Source organism: Haematobia irritans, chromosome 2 (genome assembly GCF_050003625.1).
Source record: "Haematobia irritans isolate KBUSLIRL chromosome 2, ASM5000362v1, whole genome shotgun sequence".
NCBI classification, from domain to species: domain Eukaryota; kingdom Metazoa; phylum Arthropoda; class Insecta; order Diptera; family Muscidae; genus Haematobia; species Haematobia irritans.
In genome coordinates this window covers 27,405,022-27,421,882 of record NC_134398.1, presented here as the reverse complement: position 1 = coordinate 27,421,882, position 16,861 = coordinate 27,405,022, and the positions used below count along the sequence as shown (strand labels likewise).

The 16,861-nt window shown below is 32.9% G+C and overlaps 2 protein-coding genes across 2 annotated transcripts in view; one reads left to right on the top strand and one right to left on the bottom strand.

Annotated features, from left to right (window-relative positions):
• The first annotated feature begins 2,553 nt into the window (after positions 1 to 2,553).
• ppk18 (pickpocket 18) overlaps positions 2,554 to 16,861 on the top strand; it is a 41,527-nt gene continuing 27,219 nt past the window's right edge. Inside the window, exons 1-4 of the mRNA XM_075294278.1 lie at positions 2,554 to 2,744; positions 2,816 to 3,022; positions 11,195 to 11,492; positions 11,895 to 12,099. Coding sequence (XP_075150393.1) covers positions 2,554 to 2,744; positions 2,816 to 3,022; positions 11,195 to 11,492; positions 11,895 to 12,099 — 901 coding nt within the window. The remainder of the gene's footprint in view (positions 2,745 to 2,815; positions 3,023 to 11,194; positions 11,493 to 11,894; positions 12,100 to 16,861) is intronic.
• On the bottom strand, positions 11,133 to 12,543 carry LOC142223777 (zinc carboxypeptidase A 1-like). The gene has a single exon (XM_075293630.1). The coding sequence runs from the start codon at positions 12,492 to 12,494 to the stop codon at positions 11,211 to 11,213; it is 1,284 nt and encodes a 427-aa protein (XP_075149745.1). The 5' UTR covers positions 12,495 to 12,543; the 3' UTR covers positions 11,133 to 11,210.

Below are 16,861 nucleotides of genomic sequence, written 5' to 3'. Positions count from 1 at the left end.
CAAGGGGCTCCGGAGGTCAAATCTGGGGGTCGGTTTATATGGGGGCTATATATAATTATGGACCGATTTCGACCAATTTTTGCATGGGTGTTTGAGGCCATATATTAACACCACGTACCAAATTTGAACTGAATCAGATGCATTTTGGTCTTCCAAGAGGCTCCGGACGTCAAATCTGGTGATCGGTTTATATGGCGGCTATATATAATTATGGACCGATGTTGACCAATTTTTGCATGGTCATTAGAGACCATATACATACACCATGTACCAAATTTCAGACGGATTGGATGAAATTTATTCTCTTTTTGAAATGTTTCTCTTTAATGTATCTGGAATTTTTTAAGGATAAAATGTTGCAGCAACATGATATTTCCTTACAGAATTCCTTATATGGGTATTTCCAAAATGACGTGACGTGACATTTGTACGAATGAAAGTTAAAAAAAAATGAAAATGTCGATTTTTTTTAAAAGAGATCTATATATTTACGTAGCTATTGAATAGTACTATATTCAGTAAAAAAATTAGAATAATCGATTGTAAGGATTTAAAGATAGAAGAAAAAATATGTGCTGACGTGACGTGACAAAAAAGGGAAGTGGGGTTTTTCTTGAATTACAAAATTGCAAAACTCTGCGAATTTACCAAGACCTTTTGTATACAACATTTTTTACTAATATTTAGAGGAATATTAGTTTATTATCCAACTTATAAAATTTAAAAACTTTTTCTATTTTTTTCTTTATTAGCCTCTGTGTCTGACGTGACGTTACATGACGTTATGCTACTAAAATTGCAGCGGGAAATTTTTAGTTCAGATTGTTTTAAAAAATTATTTAACACATATACAACATAAATTTTAGGTATTATATTATTTATTAAGGTAATGATTATAAGAAACAGTTAAGATAGTCAAAAGGAAATTATATATGTACAGTTCTTATATAATAGATTTATGCGAAAATGCAGTTTCAGCTGCTTTTATTTGCATGTCTTCGCTGCATGACAAAAATAAATTTGATGGATACCAGGTATTTTAGGTAACTCCTTCCACTTTTCGGTTAACGAAGTAGAAAACATGTCTATTTTCTCTGAGGAAATGTATATAAAATTTACCCCAATGACGTTATTTGAGCACATTGATAAAATGAGAGCGCATTTTCTAAAGTTAAATTGTTTGTTTTTGTCATCTGCCAAACTTTTCGTTTTATGGTTACTCCTATCCCATCGACAGCACCTTTGCCGTGAGAAGTTGCAAAGTAATTCCACTCTAACACCTTGCAACCAAATTCAGAAACAAAATCAGGCAAACTTTGAGCAATGAACTTATTTTTAAATTGAGAGCTGCATCCATCCGAAAAAACATAAAGATTTTGGAATTGCCCATGTTCATTTTTGATCATCTTCACCAGTTTGGTCAAAAAGCAGTAAACATCGAACTTGTTATGGCTCAGTTTGTTACTGATTATTGAATAGGATTTCACTCCGCCAATTAGCCAAGCAACGCATGTAAAGATCGTAACTTGGCGGTAGCTGAAGTGTGCGCTCGGTATCTCATTTTGAAAAAATATCCTGTAATTCTCTGCGAAATCAATTTGCAGAACTAGGTCTCCGGCCTTAATATATGTTTTTCGCGTTTCAAAATAATTTTTCTGGGAACGTTTTACAAAAAAGTGGCGTTTAAAAAAGGGCAACGGGGCATCTAATTCATATAAGAGATCAGATAGCGCTTTGCACTATTTTTACTTTCAGTAGATGTGATACCATCCAAAACATACCATACAAAACAAGTTTAATTTAAAGTAAAAACAAAGCTGACCATAAGGACAACAACAATAACTAAAAGAAATATAAAAAAAATATTTTGCAAGAAAATTACTTACAATGTGGCGTAACGTGACACACTTTTGAAATTCAATATAAAATTAACTACTTCCTTAAAAGCCGAGTTATTTATTATTATTGGATTACTTTATTAACCTTCGTTAAAATCCGAAATTACACTTGATTTGCGACCGTCAGCGTTGAGATAATGACAAAAAATGCTTTTTATATGACGTGACGTTACCTTAGAATGTCCATAAAATCAAATTAAAATTTAACCGTTAACTGATATTTGTTTGGTCTTTTGCATTTATTTTATGGTAAGTTGTTGTTATAGCTAAAGGTTTACTATAAGAGTGGATTAGAACAATTACTCTTAGAAATGTAAATTGTAAAGCGAAGATTCTCTTAGAAATAAACAAAACTGTGCAAAACGTAAACCTTAAATTTATAGCCCGATATCTCAACATCGTGACTAAGGAAAGCTTTGAACTCTTCGATTTAAATAATTTTGAATATTTTTCTTTAACAATACAAGCAGAAAAATAATATTTGTGAACTTTTCATTTTTGAGGAACGGTTTACTTTTCCCTGGAAATACCCATATACATACTTATAAACATTTCAGAAAAAATATGTTCTCAAACAAACACTTTTGAAATTATATCCTGTCTACGACCATCATAATTAGAATGTCTATCAAATATATGATTGATTTATTTATTAATGACGGGTAAATGCTATATAAAAGGCAACATCTTCAAATACAAATGCGACAGTAATTTAAAAATTCCTACAAAAATGGTTTTCGGCATAAAGGTGAAAAAGCATAGAAATCGTTTCAATGAATTCCTTAAAGAAACTTCCATACATGGATTACGTTTATTACTATTCTATACACCATTTAAATATGCCAGGTATGCCAGGTCGAATTCCTGAAATTACATACAAAAACAAGTAATTTTAATTTCTTTTCTTATGTTTTTAGAGTACTTTGGAAATTCTTAATGGTTGCCGTTATCATTTGGACACATTTTATTATTATCAATTTAATCATAGAATATATAGATCAACCCACTGAATTGCATATGTCCACAAATCGAGTCCACATAGCCAATAGTCCATTTCCAGCATTTGGAGTTTGTAATGGCAATAAATTCAGTCGCAAGAAATTGCAAGCCTATGCTGAAGAATTGTAAGTACATATCTGCTATGCCATGAAGTATGTTTCCATAGACCCATATTGGATTAGACTAGACTGTTTGTTTTTTAAGTGCACTTAATTAATTAACACTTTCAATAAAAGTGGATTCTTTGTTTTTCTAAGTGGACGTGATAAGAATTTTATGGGTTATTGGTTTGAAAAATCACAACATTTGTGATAAGTTAACCTAGAAATGGACTTGAGTAAAACAATTCGATTTTTCTAATAATAAAAAAAAGTTCTAATAAAATTCGTCAAATCAAATTAAAACTTTCTCATTACAAATAAAACTTTTTTTCAAATCTAATGATTCTCTAAAATCGAAGGAATTCTTTCTAATGAATGACTTTATAATTCGCTAATTTTTATACCATCCGCCATAGGATGGGGGTATATTCCGTTTGTAACACATCGAAATATTGCTCTAAGACTCCATAAAGTATATACTTCTGGGTCGTGGTGAAATTCTGAGTCGATCTAAGCATGTCCGTCCGTCTGTTGAAATCACGCTAACTTCCGACTGAAACAAGCTATCGACTTGAAACTTGGCACAAGTAGTTGTTATTGATGTAGGTGGGAGCCACCGTGGTGCAATGGTTAGCATGCCCGCCTTGCATACACAAGGTCGTGGGTTCGATTCCTGCTTCGACCGAACACCAAAAAGTTTTTCAGCGGTGGATTATCCCACCTCAGTAATGCTGGTGACATTTCTGAGGGTTTAAAAGCTTCTCTAAGTGGTTTCAGTGCAATTTGGATCGCAGTTCGGACTCGGCTATAAAAAGGAGGTCCCTTGTCATTGAGCTTAACATGGAATCGGGCAGCACTCAGTGATAAGATGGTATTGCAACTGGGCCATATAGGTCCACTTTTAAGTATAGCCCCCATATAAACGGATCCCCAAATTTGGTTTGCGATTGCTCTAAGAGAAGCAAATTTCATCCGATCCAGCTGAAATTTGGTACATGGTGTTAATATATGGTCTCTAACAACGACGCAAAAATTGGTCCACATCAGTCCATAATTATATATATCCCCCATATAAATCGATCCCCAGATTTGGCTTGAGGAGCCTCAAAGAGAAGCAAATTTCATTCGATCCGGCTGAAATTTGGTACATGGTGTTAGTATATGGTCTCTAACAACCATGCCAGAATTGGTCCATATCGGTCCATAATTATATATAGCCCCCATATAAACCGTTCTCCAGATTTGGCTTGCGGAACCTCGAAGAGAAGCAAATTTCATCCGATCCGGTTAAAATTTGGAACATAGGGTTAGTATATGGTCTCTAATAACTATGCTAGAATTGGTCCATATTGGTCCATAATTATATATAGCCCCCATATAAACCGATCCCCAGATTTGGCTTGCGGAACCTCGAACGGATCCCCAAATTTGGCTTGCGATTGCTCTAAGAGAAGCAAATTTCATTCGATCCGGCTGAAATTTGGTACATGGTGTTAGTATATGGTCTCTAACAACCATGCCAGAATTGGTCCATATCGGTCCATAATTATATATAGCCCCCATATAGACAGATCCCCAGATTTGGATTGCGGAGCCTCTAAGAGAAGCAAATTTCATCCGATCCGGCTGAAATTTGGTACATGGCGTTAGTATATGGTCTCTAACAACCATGCAAAAATTGGTCCACATCGGTCCATAATTATATATAGCCCCCATATAAACCGATCACCCGATTTGGCTTGCGGAGCCTCTAAGAGAAGCAAATTTCATCCGATCCGGCTGAAATTTGGTACATGGTGTTACTATATGGTCTCTAACAACCATGCAAAAATTGGTCCACATCGGTCCATAATTATATATAGCCCCCATATAAACCGATCCCCAGATTTGGCTTGCGGAACCTCGAAGAGAAGCAAATTTCATCCGATCCGGTTAAAATTTGGAACATAGGGTTAGTATATGGTCTCTAATAACTATGCTAGAATTGGTCCATATTGGTCCATAATTATATATAGCCCCCATATAAACCGTTCTCCAGATTTGACCTCCGGAGCCTCTTGGAGGAGCAAAATTCCGATCCGGTTCAAATTTGGAACGTGGTGTTTGTATATGGTCTCTAACAACCATGCAAAACTTTGTCCACATCGGTTCATAATTATATATAGCCCCCATATAGACCGATCCCCAGATTTGGATTGCGGAGCCTCTAAGAGAAGCAAATTTCATCCGATCCGGCTGAAATTTGGTACATGGTGTTAGTATATGGTCTCTAACAACCATGCAAAAATTGGTCCACATCGGTCCATAATTATATATAGCCCCCATATAAACCGATCCCCCGATTTGGCTTGCGGAGCCTCTAAGAGAAGCAAATTTCATCCGATCCGGCTGAAATTTGGTACATTGAGTTGGTATATAGTCTCAAATAACCATGCAAAACTTTGTCCACTTCGGTTCATAATTATATATAGCCCCCACATAAACAGTTCTCCAGACTTGGCTTGCGGAGCCTCGAAGAGAAGCAAATTTCATCCGATCCGGTTAAAATTTGGAACATAGGGTTAGTATATGGTCTCTAATAACTATGCTAGAATTGGTCCATATTGGTCCATAATTATATATAGCCCTCATATAAACCGTTCTCCAGATTTGACCTCCGGAGCCTCTTGGAGGAGCAAAATTCCGATCCGGTTCAAATTTGGAACGTGGTGTTTGTATATGGTCTCTAACAACCATGCAAAACTTTGTCCACATCGGTTCATAATTATATATAGCCCCCATATAGACCGATCCCCAGATTTGGATTGCGGAGCCTCTAAGAGAAGCAAATTTCATCCGATCCGGTTGAGATTTGGAACATGGCGTTAGTATATGGTCTCTAATAACCATAGAAAAATTGGTCCACATCGGTCCATAATTATATAGAGCTCCCATATAAACCGTTCTCCAGATTTGGCTTGCGGAGCCTCAAAGTGAAGCAAATTTCATCCGATCCGGCTGAAATTTGGTACATTGAGTTGGTATATAGTCTCAAATAACCATGCAAAACTTTGTCCACTTCGGTTCATAATTATATATAACCCCCATATAAACCGTTCTCCAGGATTGGCTTGCGGAGCCTCTAAGAGAAGCAAATTTCATCCGATCCGGTTGAAATTTGGAACGTGGTGTTTGTATATGGTCTCTAACAACCATGCAAAACTTTTTCCACACCGGTTCATAATTATATATAGCCCCCATATAAACCGATCCCCAGATTTGGATTGCGTAGCCTCTGAGAGAAGCAAATTTTATCAGATCCGGTTGAGATTTGGAACATGGTGTTAGTATATGGTCTCTAACAACCATACCAGAATTGGTCCATATCGGTCCATAATTATATATAGCCCCCAAATAAACCGTTCTCCAGATTTGACCTCCGGAGCCTCTTGGAGCAGTAAAATTCATTCGACCCGGTTCAAATTTTGTACATGGTGTTAGTATATGGTCTCTAATAATCATGCTAGAATTGGTCCATATCGGTCCATAATTATATATAGCCCCCATATAAACCGATCCCTAGATTTGGCTTGCGGAGCCTCGAACAGAAGCAAATTTCATCCGATCCGGTTGAAATTTGGAACATAGGGTTAGTGTATGGTCTCTAATAACTATACTAGAATTGGTCAATATCGGTCCATAATTATATATAGCCCTCATATAAACCGTTCTCCAGATTTGACCTCCGGAGCCTCTTGGAGGAGCAAAATTCCGATCCGGTTCAAATGTGGAACGTGGTGTTAGTATATGGTCTCTAACAACCATGCAAAACTTTGTCCACATCGGTTCATAATTATATATAGCCCCCGTATAAACCGATCCCCAGATTTGGATTGCAGAGCCTCTAAGAGAAGCAAATTTCATCCGATCCGGTTGAGATTTGGAATATGGTGTTAGTATATGGTATCTAGAATTGGTCCATATCGGTCCATAAATATATATATAGACCCCAAATAAGCCGTTCTCCAGATTTGACCTCCGGAGCCTCTTGGAGCAGCAAAATTCATTCGACCCGGTTCAAATTTGGAACGTGGTGTTAGTATATGGCCGCTAACAACCATACCAAAATTGGTCCATATCGGTCTATAGTTAGATTAGGTTAAAGTGGCAGCCCGATTAAGTTTCAGACTCACTTAGACTATTCAGTCCATTGTTATATATAGCCGATCCCCAATCACACAAAAATTGGTCCATATCGATTCATAATCATGGTTGCCACTCGAGCCAAAAATAATCTACCAAAATTTTATTTCTATAGAAAATTTTGTTAAGATTTTATTTCTATAGAAAATTTTGTCAAACTGAATTATATACGTATTTAATCGGTCTTTTTTTAATTTAATATTTTAATATATACGTATGGACTTACTTACAATTTAGAAGACGGTGTTAGGAAGTTTTTAAGATACCTTGCCATCGGCAAGCGTTACCGCAACCCAAGTAATTCGATTGTGGATAGCAGTGTTTAGAAGAAGTTTCTGCGCAATCCATGGTGGAGGGTACATAAGCTTCGGTCTAGCCGAACTTACGGCCGTATATACTTGTTTTTAATTGAAATGTTATACATACATTTATTAGAACTTTTAAGTAAATTAAAATCGTTATCATCGTTAGGTTAGGTTAGGTTGAAGTGGCAGCCCGATTAAGTTTCAGGCTCACTTAGACTATTCAGTCCATTGTGATACCACTTAGACTATTCAGTCCATTGTGATACCTATTACTGAACCTTCTCGATGATTTTCTTCTGTTGAACCAACCAGATTGTTCAAAAAACATTAGCAGACTGCTTAAGTTAACATTTTCCAAGTCCACCAGTAATCTAAAGCTATATGCCCCTAAAATTTGCTTACGTCTTACACAAAATGCAGGACACTCACACAAGAGGTGTTTAATTGATTCCTTTTCCTCCGCATCATGGCAGCTCTTACAATAGTCATTATACATCGCGCCAAAACTCCTATCAGGCAGCGAGCCGTTATAGCAGATATCAGGAGTGAAATCTGTCGTCTTGTGTGCGGTTTAAGTTTAAATGGGGCCATATTTGCTCGGTGTCATTACAACCCTTGCAATTCTCCCATCGAACATTTGCCTTCATAACAGCCTTCTCACACAGTAAGAGCTTGCACGTAGCCAGAGACATATCAACAGATTCTAGTTCCCGTGTAATATGTGATGTAGTTCCTAGCCTTGCTAACTCATCCGCCTCACAGTTCCCCTGTATGTTCCTACGGCCAGGCACCCATATTAGGTTCACACAAAAATTTTTTTTTCTGATTCAATCACGAAATTAATTGATCCAATTAATTTTTTAATTGAAATGTCTTCAATCACGAAAATGATAGTTTCAATCACAGTTTTAATTGGGCATAGAAAAAATTCTTGATTAAAAAATTAATTGATTTCATTGCCAAATTTCAATTAATTTTTTAATTGATTCAATTAAAAATTTAATTGATGTTGATTGCAAAACTCAATTAATTTATTAATTAAAAAAGGTAACTATTTTCAATTACATTCTGAGTTGGCTTAGAATTTTTATTTGGATCAACAATTGATTGTTTGAAAAAAAATTTAACTAAAAATTTAAAAAAAAATGTTCATCATCATCATAAACTGACTTAGTCTTCCGAATTTGATTAATTGTATCAATTAACTTTTTAATTAAAAATTTTAAAATGTTCAATCATTGACTTAATTAACTTAATGTTTCTATCTTGATTAAAAAGTTAATTGTACCAATTAATTTATTAATTGAAAAAAATTTCAACTTCAATTAACTTTTTAATTGGAAATATTTTGGTGATATTTTTTTCTGTGTTAGGTTAGGTGGCAGACCCATGTATCAGGCTCACTTAGGCTATTCAGTCCATTGTGATACCACATTGGTGAACTTCTCACTTATCACTGAGTGCTGCCCGATTCCATGTTAAGCTCAATGACAAAGGACCTACGTTTTATAGCCGAATCCGAACGGCGTTCCACATTGCAGTGAAACCACTTAGAGAAGCTTTGAAACACACAGAAATGTCACCAGCATTACTGAGGTGGGATAAACACCTCTGGAAAACTTTTTGGTGTTCGGTCGATGCAGGAATCGAACCCACTGAGGTTTGAAAAACTTTTTGGTGTTCGGTCGAAGCAGGAATCGAACCCACGACCTTGTGTATGCAAGCCGGGCATGCTAACCATTGCACCACGGTGGATCCATACTAGGTGAATATTGTAACATACTGCTCAGGCATCTCGTTGAGAGATTCGCGGCAGTCGATAGCCATTTGTTTTATACCGTAATGTTGGTGAAAAATGGTTCAACACGGTTGCCACAGATCGTATTATTCTACCAAAACTGGTAGATTTGTGACTGTTTGGTAAATTGGTAGAATTTTTGATGTTTTGGTAAATTTCGCAATATATTCCTCATCAACTAAAAGGTAATTCACACATTTTCCAGAGAAAACAAAAATGTCTATAAAAAAAAATTGACAAAATTTTCTATAGAAAGAAAATTTTGAAAAAATTTTCTATAGAACAAAATATTGACAACATTTTGTATAGAAACAAAATTAAAAATATCTTATAGAAATAAAATGTTTGACCAAATTTTCTACTGAAATAAAATTATCTATAGAAATAAAATTTTGATAAAAATTTCTATGAAATAAAATGTTAATAAAATTTTTTATAGAAACAAAATTTGAAGAAAATTTTCTGTAGAAATAAAATGTTTACAAAATTTCCTATAGAAATAAAATTTTGACAAAAAAAATTTATAGAAATACAATTTTGACAAAATTTTCTATAGGAATAAAATTTTGACAAAATTTTCTATAGAAATAAAATTTTGACAAAATTTTCTATAGGAATAAAATTTTGACAAAATTTTCTATAGAAATAAAATTTTGACATAATTTTCTATAGAAATAAAATTTTGACAAAAATTTCTATAGAGAATTTTGGAAAAATTTTGTATAGAAATAAAATTTTAACAAAGTTTTCTATAGAAATACAATTTGACAAAATTTTCTAAAGAAATAAGATTTTGTTAAAATTTTCTAAAGAAATAAGATTTTGTTAAAATTTTCTACCAAAATAAAATTTTGACAAATTTTTCTATAGAAATAAAATTTTGACAAAATTTTCTATAGAAATAAAATTTTGACAAATTTTTCTATAGAAATAAAATGTTTACTAAATTTTCTATAGAAATAAAATGTTGATAAAATTTTCTATGAAAATAAAATGTTGACAGCATTTTCTATAGAAATAAAATTTAAAAAATTCTATAGTAATAACATTTTGAGAATATTTTGACAAAATTTTCTAAAGAAATAAGATTTTGTTAAAATTTTCTGTAGAAATAAAATTTCGGAAAAATTTTCTACCAAAATAAAATTTTGACAAAATTTTCTATAGAAATAAAATATTTACAAAATTTTCTATGAAAATAAAATGTTGACAACATTTTCTATAGAAATAAAATTTAAAAAATTCTATAGTAATAACATTTTGAGAATATTTTCTATAGAAATAAAATTTTAACAAAATTTTTCTATAGAAAGAAAATCTTAATAAAATCGGAAATAGAAATAAAATTTTGACAAAATTTCCTATAGAAATAAAATTTTGACAAAATTTCCTATAGAAATAAAATTTTGACTAAATTTCCTATAGAAAAAAATGTTGACAAAATTTTCTAAAGATATAAAATTTTGATTAAAATTTTCTATATAAATAAAATGTTGACAAAATTTTGCTATAGAAATAAAATTTTGACAAAATTTTCCATCGAAATAAAATTTTGACAAAATTTTCCATCGAAATAACATTTTGACAAAATTTTCTATAGAAATAACATTTTGACAAATTTTTCTATAGGAATAAAATTTTGACAAAATTTTCTATAGGAATAAAATTTTGACAAAATTTTCTCCAGAAATTAAATTTTAACAAAATTTTCTATAGAAATAAAACTTTGACAAAATTTGCTATAGAAAAAAAATTGACAAAATTTTCTCTAGAAATACAATTTTAACAAAATTTTCTATAAAAATAGAATTTTAACAAAATTGTCTGTAAGAAGTAAGTCTAGGTAGGATTTTAACATACAAGCACTTTTTTATTTAATTTTCACAAATTACTCAAAATTCTCATTCTCAGTAAACTTCAAACTCAATTAGTTTTTGAAATAACCCAACTTTTGAACTTCTTCCACCATAGCGGTAAGGGAGTCCAAAGTTTCTTCACCAGTGGGAATAATTTGAGAGGCAGGCAATTTGAAACCAACCAAAATACTATTGCCCGATGGACGCAATTCATAGCAGAAAGTCATTTTAGTACCAATGGTGTCATAGGCCCAATCAATACTGGCACCAGCGGCTGGATAGATGGCATCATAGATATTACCTCCAGTGTATTTGGTACCATAACGTTTTTCAACAGCAGCAACACTAACATCGTAAACACGTTCGAAATCCTTGTGATTTTCAGGCAATTCACCAGTATGGCCATAGGGATACAAGAGCAGTTGCGAGTAGGCATGGAATGAGATGTATAGTGAAATTTTTCCTTCCAAAGTCTTAAGGTATTCGGAAAAAGAACGAGTTTCGATTTCAGAGAAAGCCTCGGGACCAGCATAGGTATCGGTACAGGGATCATTACTGGCTCCAACGGTATTCCATTGGAAGCCCCAATTGCGATTGGGATCAGCACCAAAGCACAAGCCATAGGGTTTGCGAGTTTTACGCCACATACGATCGGTTTTGTGGGTATAGACATAACCATCGGGATTGGCATGGGGCACCACATACCAGGTATAGTTTTCAGCCAATTGTTTAACACTCTCCTCCTCGGAGGTCAGCAATTGATGGACGATATAGGTGGCGGTGGCAGGAGCAATCCATTCGCGGGCATGAATACCAGCTTCAAGGAAGATACCGGGCTTTTCCGATTTGCTCTTTGTAATTTTAACACCCAAAATGGTACGTCCTTGATAGGTTTTGCCAGCTTCAATCAATGTAACAACCCCGGGGTATTCATAAGCCAATTGTTGCATCCATCTGTAGGTATCATCCAATTCATGGTATTGAGTCCAGCTATAGCTAACGGCCCGAGCAGTGGGATCCGATTTGGCAACTTCATCTTCTTCATTCTCCAAATGGCTTTGCAAATTGGAATCCATCAGCTGGTATTCGATTTCATGGGAGCCCATAATTTCCAAAAAATCAGGAATCTTATGGGGAGCAACAACAACCTTAATGGGCTTGTTCAAGAAATGTATAGAGTCGAGGAACATAATGGAATCACTGGAACTATCCAACTTCTTCAACACTTCCAATTCGGCAGGGCTAGAAGCTTTAGTCGTATAGACACGATAGTTGTCATAGCGAGCACGTTCTCCCGAACACAAGGTCACTGCCACTAGGCAGAAACCCAAAACTAGGTTAAGTTTAAAGGCCATAACTCACTCGTCGTATAACTCAACACTGAAGTGAATGTTTCGATAGTGGCCTCCAACATGACTTTTATAGCAAAATATATAGCGTAGAAACACTGTCTCCAACATTGAGGATTACCCGGAGCTTTGGCAATTGATAATTGCTAGTTTTCACCAATTCAAATAAATGATAAGCACTCATTGTAATGGTGTAACTTTTTGTAAAAAAAAAAATACTCGGTGACGATTGACTGGTGGTTTCATGCACTTGTCCAACTCATCAACTACAATTTAATCAAATCAAATGTCAAATGTGATTTTAATTCTAATTTGTAAATATGTATATCAAATGTAGGGACAAACTAAATCAGTATGTCTCTATATAGGGCTCAAGAGTGAAGAGGTCCTCAAGGGGTTCTAGTCAATTCTTTGAGTTTTCTTATCAAAGCAGTTCAAAAATTCTTTATATCGTTGATTTAGACGTAATAGCTTTTAAGGTACACTAAGAAAATAATGATCTAATTTAAAATACTATATACATATAATCCTATTTTTAAGTCTCAGAGAAATAAAATTTTGACAAAATTTTCTGTAGTAATAAAATTTTGACAAAATTTTCTATAGAAATAAAATTTAAACAAAATTTTCTATGGGAATAAAATTTTCACAAAATTTTCTATACAAATAATATTTTGAAAAAAATTTCTATAGAACTAAAATTTGGCAAAATTTTCTATAGAAATAAAATGTTGACAACATTTTCTGTAGAAATAAAATTTAAACAAAATATTCTATGGGAATAAAATTTTCACAAAATTTTCTATAGAAATAAAATTTTGACAAAATTTTGACTCGTGGTCGAGAGCAGATACGATCACGATTGCCACAGTTGGTAAAATTCTACCAAAATTGATAGATTTTTTACAGTTTGGTAGGTTAGTAGAATTCTTAATGTTTTGGTAGATTTTCCATAATATTCCTCTACAACTAAGAGTAATTTCATAATTTTTCTATAGAAAAACAATTTTGACAAAATTTTCTATAGATATAAAATCTTGACAAAATTTTCTATAGAAATACAATTTTTACAAAACAGTTCCATAGAAATAAAATTTTGAAAAAAGAAATTCATTGACAAAATTTTCTATAGAAACAAAATTTTGATAAAATTTTCTATAGAAACGAAATTTTGGAAAAAAAAGTTTTTATTGTTTGGTAAAATTTTCTTCCAACTCTCAAAGTAGGGGAAAAACGGTAACAACACCAGAAATGATGCGAAAAGTGGATGCCACAATTAATTGAAATCCAAGCGGCAAAAATTGTTCGTGAGCTGAACATATTTTCCAACTAAAAGGTATTTCATTATTATATATAGAAATAAAATTTTGACAAAATTGTCTATAGAAATAAAATATTGACAAAATGTTTTATAGAAATAAAATGTCGACAAAATTGTCCATAGAAATAAAATTTTTTACAGAAATAAAATTTTGAAAAAAAAATACATGGAAATAAAATTTAAAAAAAAAAATCCATAAAAATAAAATTTTTACAAAATTTTCTACAGAAATAAGATGTTGACAACATTTTCTATAGAAACACAATTTTGACAAAAGTTTCTATATAAAGAAAATTTTTGGCAAAATTTTCTATAGAAATACAATTTTGAAAAAATTTTCTATATAAAGAAAATTTTTGGCAAAATTTTCTATAGAAATACAATTTTGAAAAAATTTTCTATAGAAATAAAATTTTGCAAAATTTTTCGATAGAAGTAAAATGTTGACAAAATTTTGAGACAATTTTCTATAGAAATAAAATTTTGAAAAAAATTTCTATAGAAATAAAATGTTGACAAAATTGTCTATAGAAATAAAATTTTGACATAATTCTCTTTAGAAATAAAATTTTGAAAAAAAATATTTCCAAAGATATAAACTTTTGACAAAATTTTCTATAGAAATAAAATTTTGACATAATTCTCTATAGAAATAAAATGTTCACAAAATGTTTTTAGAAAAAACATTTTGACAAAATTTTCTATGGAAATAAAATTTTGAGAAAAAAATTTGATAAAAATAAGATTTTGAAAAAAAAATCCGTAGAAATAAAATTTTGAAACAATTCCATTGACAAAATTTTCTATAGAAACAAAATTTTGATAAAATCTATATATATATAAAATTCAATCTGTTTGTTTATTTGTTTGTTTGTTTGTTTGCATGTTCCGAGTTGGCTCCGAAACGGCTGATCCGATTTACTTGAAACTTTCAGAGGTCGTAAGGGGCGTTCATGTGGTGAAAATAGGGTACCTCATTTTTTGACACCTGGTCGCGGAGGGGGACCTCCCCTTTGTCGGACTTTTTGAAAATTGGAACAAAGTTGACCAATTTGCTTGAAATTTTCATTGAAGGTTGGGGTTGGTATCTACACAATGATCCACTACTTTTTATTTCGATATTTAGTGGCGGAGGGGGACCTCCCCTTTGTTCGACTTTTTTTTAAAGTACAGTGAAAAAACTAAAATTCTCTAAATTATCTGAGAACATGCGGTGAGGTTATGGAATTAATATGGGGTACCTGATGATTTCATATGTGGACGGGGAGGGGGACCTCCCCCTTTCCCTACTTTTTGAAACTTGGAACAAAATTATGCGATTTGCTTGAAATTTTCATTGAATGTTGGGGTTGGCATCTAGACAAAAAACCGCTACATTATTTTTTGATATTTGGTCGGGGAGGGGGGCCACCCCTTTGCCCGATTTTTTTTTTTTTTTTTTTGAAAGTACAAACAAAACTAAACTTCCCCGACTGACATTTTACGGAAAAAATGGGTTATGAAATTTATATCAGGTTCTTAATTTTTTAATAAAAATAAAAGGGCATAGGGAGACATCCGCTTCTCTTAAGTACATACAGAGAAACAATTAAACTTTTACCGAGTTACTTGAAATTTACAGAGGATTGGGGAGAGGTTACGATATTAATAGTTGAAACCTGATTTTGTGATATTTGGACGGAGGAGAGGTCGCCCTTTTAGGCTTATAATTTGCTTGACATTTTCTGGGACGTTTACAAAAGATACGCTACATCACTTTTCGATATTTAGTCGGGGAGGAGGTCCTCCTCTTAAACTGCAAAAAAAAAACAACAATTCATAAGTTTTCTTGAAATTTACATAGGCAGTGGGGGAAGGTTATGAACGAAGAGGCAACCTTCCTTGCCCCACACTTGAAGGAAAGTTTCAAGAATTTTCAGGGAAGGTTAGGGGTGCTATTCACTACGGTGTTTGTCGATATTGTATCGGGGAAAGTGACGTCCCTTTAAAACAATAGAGCAAAATTTAAACATCGCCGATCTACTTGAAATTTACAGGGAACGTGGGAGGAGGTGATTAAATTTATACATGATTTTTAAATTAGTATATGATTTTTCGATATCTGGTTGGGGATTGAAATAAACTTTGTCGATTTACTTCGATAGAATTTATAAGGACCATTGAGTCGTTGCGAAATTAATATTGGGTACGTGATAGTCCGATATCAGGTCGGAGTGGAGCGAAGGTGGGGAGAGGGTTCCCTTTTGTCCATTTTTTTTTTCTTAAGTTGAAAGTAGAGGGTTGTCCGTAAATGGGAACTCGGTACATAATTTTATGATTTTTGTACAGGCTTCTGCCAGACTTCTTTTTAGTAAAGAACTTAAATTTACATGAAATTGGCAGCCAACGTAGAGGGTGCATCATTTTCCAACAATTTAGCAAATGTTAATGTGGTAATTTTTTTTTTACTACTTTTGCTTTTTCCGATTTATTGGATGGGAAACAGTAATTCTTTGTATGTTATTATAATATAGTGCTTAATTTTAAGATATGTTGAGGAGAAGGATACCTTTCCTTGACAAACCACACTTAAAATTTACAAGAAATATAGAAGATTCTCCAACTACTTGAATATAGAACATTATTAAACAAATTTGGAGGAAAAGGTACACCCACTCCCGCCGTATTTGTACCTATAAACGAAAAATTAAGTAGTCCGATTTGTTTAAAAGAATTCAAATCTTTTCGAATTTGTTTTCAGCACGAAGGATATAGTTGACTAAATTAACGCAAAATGTTCCTCCAAATATGCTTCGGAAGGCGCAGCGAAGCGGGCCGGGTGACGCTAGTTTTCCATAATATTCCTCTACAACTAAGAGGTACTTCATAATTTTTCTATACAAATAAAATTTTTGCAAAATTTTCTATAGAAATACAATTTTGACAAAATTTTCTATAGGATTAAAAATTTTACAAAATTTTCTATAGAAATAACATTTTTGACAAAATTTTCTATGCAAATAAAATTTTGACAAAATTTTCTATACAAATAAAATTTTGACAAAAAATTTCC